The sequence below is a fragment of the Erigeron canadensis genome, chromosome 2 (assembly GCF_010389155.1).
Source record: "Erigeron canadensis isolate Cc75 chromosome 2, C_canadensis_v1, whole genome shotgun sequence".
Taxonomy (NCBI): domain Eukaryota; kingdom Viridiplantae; phylum Streptophyta; class Magnoliopsida; order Asterales; family Asteraceae; genus Erigeron; species Erigeron canadensis.
The window spans coordinates 37,174,774-37,181,875 of record NC_057762.1 but is presented as its reverse complement, the minus strand read 5'-3'; the positions used below and the strand labels follow the sequence as shown (position 1 = coordinate 37,181,875).

The window sequence follows — 7,102 nt, the reverse complement described above, 5'->3', positions numbered from 1 at the left end:
TTTTGGTAAACTTTGTATTCTTTTTATTTTCACCACAATATTTGAACTCTTTACACTTTTAGCACTAAACTTTCATAGTTTTTAATTTTCTTTTATTTTAAAGTACGGGAAAGCGTGTATAGAATAGTATACTTTTTATTTTATTTTTTATTTTCATCACAATAGTTTCACTCTTTACACTTTTAGAACAAAACTTTTATAATTCTCAGTAAAGTTTTTAATCTTTTTATTTTCACCACAATATCTTAAGTCCTTGCACTTTTAACACTAAATTTTTCTACTTTTTGATAATCTTTTATTTTAACTAAAACCATTTAACCTCTTACACTTTAACAACAAATTTTTTAACACATATATTAAAAAGAAATGTACGAGAAAACTTGTAAAGAATAATAAACATTCTATTCATTTTATTTTCACCACAACATTTTAACCCCTTGTACTTTTAGCATTAAATTTTTATACTTTTTGATTTTCTTTTATTTTCACCACAACATTTAAGTCTCTTACACTTTAGCACTAAACTTTTACGCGAACGACTTTCACTTTCACACAAAACTTTTACAGTTTATTTTTTAATTGACAAATGTCAGTTTTTAATAAATTGAATAATACATGTTTTCGTCAAAAAATTTATGACACATTGTCTCTTGAATAATATTTTTTATTAAATCGTTAACAAATGTAATGTCGATGTTCCGGGAGACATATCTCGTATACATGAAAAATAAACAAGATAAGAATTAAAAATTAATGAAATTATACACTAGCATACAAAAATACAAACAAATACAACTCTCATACAAGGACCCTACTACACATTCATGGAATCACTGGACTAAAAGTCTTACACTCCATCAGACTTTTTTGTACCCCACCGCTACAAAAATAAAAACTTTCCGGACATTCATACAAACAATTATCTCCTAATTGGATCATCACACCCGACCCGGAATTCAATCTCAATAACGGACCCGGTATCAAACCCAACAAATAATTCCCACCCAACAACAACCTATCAAACGGCGCCACGTCACCAATTTCCTCCGCCGTCACTGCCTTCACGGCGTACTGCACCGGAATCACGCCAGAAAATTTATTATTTTCTAAAGATAACGCCGATAGCTTCGGCATCCAACCCATAAACCCGGGTAAAAACCCATGGATATCATTGTTACTTAAATCAACAGCTATTAACTCACTGTTTTTACCCCAGTTCGCCGGAGTTTCAACCCACAGGAAACTGTTGAATGCTAGTGTCAACTGTTGTAAACTCCGGTGTGTAAAAAGCTCCGGCGGGAGTGTTCCGGTGAGATTGTTGTAGCTTAAGTCTAGTACTTGTAAGTAAACAGAATCCTGTAAAAGATTCGCCGGAATATTCCCATTCAGGGAGTTATTTCTTAGGGTGAGTTCCACGAGGTTCGCCGGAAATCTAGCCGGAAGTTCGCCGGAGATGAGGTTGTTGCTGACATCAAGAAAGGAAAGTTGACTGAGTTGACTCAGTTCCGGTAACTCGCCACTGAGTTGGTTTCCTTGTAACTCGAGCCTTTGTAAATTCTTTAGATTGTTTACATTGTATGGGATGGGGCCCTCAAGATCATTATTGTCTAAAATGATTTCCTGTAGCGAGTCGGGTAACGGGTCGGGGATTGACCCGTTTAACGAGTTGGATGATAGAACGAGTCTTTGTAACCGGGTTAACTTTGCAAGAGACTCGGGGATTGAACCGGTGAAATAGTTGTTTGTTATGTCTAGAGTCTGGAGATATGGTAAATTGGATAAAGATTTTGTAAGCGAACCCGAGTAACCGGCCTGGTCTAGGGTCAGCTCGGTTACTCGGCTAACGTTGAATATTACAATATCGCAACGAATTCCACAAGTGAATTTTTGGGTGGATACTGATACGCAAGGATCATTATTAAAGTCCCATGTCGATAAACACGACCCGGGACTTATTGAGCTTGGTATGACACTTTTTTTGAATTGTTTTAGAGCTTGTATGTCTTCCCAATGTGTGATGGAATGGGCATGAAGAACTATGTTTATGGAAATGGTGATGAAAATGTAGAAAATTGGAGAAGAAAGATTAGACATTGGATTTTTGTTTATTTTTTTGGAAATTTTGAAGTGAATATTTGGTTGAGTGGGGGGGTTGTTTTTATGAGAGTTGTCAGTGACTCCATTTGTCTGCTTTTAATTTCTGGTTATTATAGTTTTTGATTTCTTTGAGGTGATTCATGGTGGTGACAACAGGAGATACAGCTTTCACTATTTCATTGGTCGATTTTTTGTTTCTTTTTATTATTTTTTTAACTTTAGAAAAAGTTATATGTGCTACACATTGAAGTTAAAAAGTTTTGGAAGTTTGGATTGTTGTTTAAATATTTGTATACGGGTAAATATACGAGTCTCAATGTAGAGGTGGTATTTGGAAAAAATTTTAAAAGGGGCAAACTTAGAAAATTTATGAAAAATAAATCTAAAAAGGGGTAAAATGTTAAAAACCTATAGAAAATTTTTAAAATTTTATGAAAAATTTAAAAATATATGACAAAATTTAAATTTGGAGGGGCATTGGGCCCCTTCCCCCTTTAGTACCGCCCCTGGCGCAATATATAGATTGCCACTTTTGTTTTCTGTTTTTATTTGTTTGGCCTTTTCCATCATTGCATTAAACTTTTGGACCAACTTCCATTTTAACATTACAAAAATGTATTGCAGCCAGTAATAATTTGACATTGTAATTTTATTAATAAGTTGCGCATGCAATATTGCAATCTATCTACTGCTATAGTACTAAGGAGAACTAATCAATCGATAAAGGACTACCATAGCAATTATTTCCTTTCAAAATGTAAGCACCAGCTAGTAAGATAGATAACATAAGCAACCAAACACCATAAAGAATAGGCTTATCTGTTATCTCTTTACTTGGATATGGAAATTCATGATAGCTTAACGTGGAGTGATGATGAAATTTAAATTGGCCTAACATATTCTAGTTGATGCAACAATCAAAAGTAACAGTAAATAAAAATTTACTCTAGTTTCATTGACTTTGTTCCTAGCTACCCTTGTTACACATATTGTACTATCTATTTGATGAAAAGCTTTTAATTGATGTCGGGCCTATATTTGAATTATTGTACCTCCTATCAGCTATTTTATGATCGTTTTTAAACTTCTTTTTTTTTTTTTTTTGCCTACTTTGGTTTTGTTAAATTTCACTTTAAGACATACAAGATCTTTTTTATGTCATTTTCTTTCTTCTATTCTTCATAACAGTGAAAGGTGTCAGCGGTTTATTGTTGGAAATAACAGTATAATAACAATATGTAATTCCTTAAATATATATATATATATTACAAAATGATTAAATAATGATAAAGGAATTAAAGAAGAACAGAATGGAGGAACTAAATAAAAGAGGCAATTTGAAAGCTTCCTGCAAAACGAGAAAATGTAATAACAATAAAGTAGAACCGGGCTTGTGTTTGACACAATTCCTTTAAACAGATTCGCCGTCTGTTCCCAGGGTACACCGGTTAAAAGCAGCGTACTGAAGAACGAAACACAAGGATGGATGTTGTTACAAGAACGAATGAGCAATGTGTATGTGATAGGAGATTGTGTATTGTTCTATATCTTTCAAAAGGTCTTTATATACACACAAATCTTTATATATCAGTTTCAGAGTTAGAAGCATGCCATAAGATCCCGGGTCGGGTTTATCTCGGATCGCAGCAAAAAGGAGCCCCGCGCTTTATCCAACTTATGCACCAAACACACAACTTTGAGACTCGATATCTCATTCACCTTTAACCCAATTTGGACGCATCTTAGTTTGTTACGTAGCCTTGGCCAGAGACTACAAAACCCACTAAACGGTTCGCAATATATGTCACACGACTATATATTTATTGATGTCCAAAGTGGTGGAAAAATGCACTTTTTCCCAACATTTATTTCATCGGTTCTTCACATTGGTACTTTTTGGTACAACGGTTAGACCACCACCCACTTTTCTGTTGTTTTTGGTTTCGGCAACAAACAAACAAATCGGCTTTATTGGCCGATGAAAATGAACGTTGATAGCAATGGAAACAAACAAAGAACATGTGGCACCTATGGCTTTTGTGATTATTGACACTTTTTGTGATTCTTGGCACCCCAACCTTAAATTGGTAATAACAAGTTTTGGTTTTAGATTTAGATTTAGATTTAGTTGCACATGTCGACTTTTTATTCACTAGAAATCCTTACCAAAATGTGTCAATTGTGATTCTTGACATTACGCCCTTCATCCTACGTTGCTTTCATATTCGTCAACCCACACAATATAATGGAAAAAAGTAGGGATTAATTTGCTTTTAGTTCGTTTATATTTATCAATTTAGTAGTTGAGATTTTGATTCACTTTGACTGTGTGTACTAGATTTTACCCACCTGTAATTTTATTCCAAGAGATGAAATGATGAACATTAATGATGTCAACAAACAAAAATCTAGGATGGGTACGGATCGGGTTAAACGAGGTCCACGGAGATCAGGTTTTGCCCAAAAGGGAACAAAAGGACCCGCCATTTATTAAATTGCAGTTGCATTGGTCCCTGTATATGATGAAGGATGGACATCACTATCAATCACATGCCATGGATGTATTTTTTCAATTGTAATATACCTCCTCAATTCATTGATCTCAATGTTCTTTTTTATCCATTGATCATATGTCAATGTTTAGAGGATTTTTAAAAAAATATATTAAAAAGATTGATCATTTTTTTTATTTTTTCAATAATAAGATAACTTTTAAAATCTCAAATAAAAGATGAGAAAAAGAAGTAAAAACCGAGGATGGGCCATTTTCTTCAAATTCTGAATTTGTGTTGCGTAAAACGATAATGAATTTTAAATGAGACGGGGGATCGAAACCCACTTTTGATGGTTTGTCGGACGGTATCGAAAAACCAATATGTTTGGTGGGCCATTGATACGACCTTTGGCTTTGTGGTAATGTATTTGGATTCGAGTCTCACTTCACAAATTTGACAGTAGATTAGTGAGGTAGAACTGGGGGTCGAAAGCTCTATGTTGCGTCCTAAACATTCGTGTAGTTTATAAGTAGACATATGATAGTTTGTCGTTAAAAAAAACTACAAATACCGAGAAGTACCAGTATTCGCTTGTATGAAACCAAAATCAATATCACATTTTGGTGATATGAAAGTGTATTGTCCATACCAGGTGGGATGGTATCAATAACATCCATCCTTACTATAATTGTATAAACATAAAAGTTTAAAAGGAAAAGAATTAGAATAATAAGAATAAATCATATTTTATATTCCAAAATGGATAGTCATTTTATATCTGAGGTTTGTTTTCAACGTGTTGTTTAAGTAGATTTTATTCTTAAATTACATCAATATTTGAGATGAAATTTGAACTTTTGAAACTTTCAATAATCCATCTTCACATATGTAGAACATATGTAGAGAATGAGGCTTAAATCTAAATTGTTTTTCTCAAATTTAAAAATCTTATCAATGTCCTGGCAGTTCCATTGACTTTTTGAACATGCATTAAGTTAACATCAATTTTGCAAAAAAATAAAAATAAAAATTGCAAATATACAATGCTGAATTATAACAAAGTGAGAACTTCTACGTTAAGTTTGTTATTTATACTTCTGCTATATTATAAAGAAAAAAACTTATGTCTAAATTTTAAGTTTCAATATTTATTTTTTCAAAATGCTCTTTGTCAATTCTATATTTACTTAAAATAACTATATTACTTTTTCTCTCTCCAAAAATCTCAACCAATCATTTTTTTTCTCTTTTCTCTGAAATCATTTATTCATTTAATTCATTTAAAATCTTTTATCTCAAAAACCGTACATCGATACTTTATAAAAATTATATGGGTGTTCTTAAAATTTCATGCTCTTTCATTAGAGATGTCATTCGATATACTTTCGACGAATTTTTAAATCCAAGGGCTGACGGCTAAGGCATTTGACTATCACACTGTATGATCTATCACCTAATATGACCAATTACACTCTATGATCTATCACCTCACCATCTAACCGCCACTAACTCGACGACCGCTACAACGCGCGGGACTGTTCTCGCTATATTATAGAGCAAATAAGGTTTTCAACTTTCAAGAATGTATAAATGCTAATGCATGATGTAAGTTACATCTAAACCACATTAAATCAATAATCAAAACTACTCGCCGCTACCGTCGCCACCACCACCGCCACCACCACCACAAGCAATTGCCGCCACCACCACCGCCGCTACCGTCGCACTCCACCACACTACCCATCACCTCCACTACCACCGCCATAATACCGCTACATCGCACGAGTATCATTCTCGTTTTTATTAGTATACTGTATACGCAAATGCGGGATGATTCCAAAGCGGATAAAACTGCTACTAATTATTAAAATATGGTATTGGATCACTCAAATGCAATTAAATGTCTCACTAATATTTAACCAATTATGTTTTAAGCTTTGACCAACGTTATGAGGAATAGACAATAAGGCCTAAATTCCTATGAGAAATGATAGCCGTTACGTTTAACTGTTTAAGCATATAGTTAGTGGATTTGGTATTAAAAAATGATCAAATAACGAAACTGGGAGTAAATAACGTTATACATTTTGTATTGATTATGTCTATAATTATTGTTTACATATGATTGTATTAAAATAGAAAAATTAAAATGATCTATATTAAACAAATTATATTAGGTTATATTAAAGTAATAAATTTAGATCGATCTGTATAAACACACAAGCTGTTTATAAATTATCACGAGAAAGATTTATTTCAACAAATTCAATGGAACAATACTTTTTAACAAACTTATTTTTAAAACAAAATTATTTTAGTATATAAGATAGCCTAAAAGTTCAACGTGTGTGAAAACAATTTCACATCAACTTATTGATTATTTCAAAATGGTTTACCAAATATATAGTACAACAAAATCAAATAACCAGATGTTATATATTAGTACGAGCATGGTACCCGCGCAATGTGGCGATGGTGGTGGGGAAAACGATCTACTGGTATCGGTGATG

The 7,102-nt window shown here is 33.0% G+C and overlaps 1 protein-coding gene across 1 annotated transcript; it reads right to left on the bottom strand.

Moving 5' to 3' along the window:
- Positions 1-743: 743 nt before the first annotated feature.
- Positions 744-2,179, bottom strand: LOC122587129 (probable LRR receptor-like serine/threonine-protein kinase At4g36180). Its single transcript, XM_043759216.1, has one exon. The coding sequence runs from the start codon at positions 2,092-2,094 to the stop codon at positions 823-825; it is 1,272 nt and encodes a 423-aa protein (XP_043615151.1). The 5' UTR covers positions 2,095-2,179; the 3' UTR covers positions 744-822.
- Between the last annotated feature and the right edge of the window lie 4,923 nt (positions 2,180-7,102).

Bases quoted from the DNA above. Each gene is read 5' to 3' on its own strand.
- LOC122587129 (XM_043759216.1), bottom strand. From the start codon at position 2,094: ATGTCTAATCTTTCTTCTCCAATTTTCTACATTTTCATCACCATTTCC.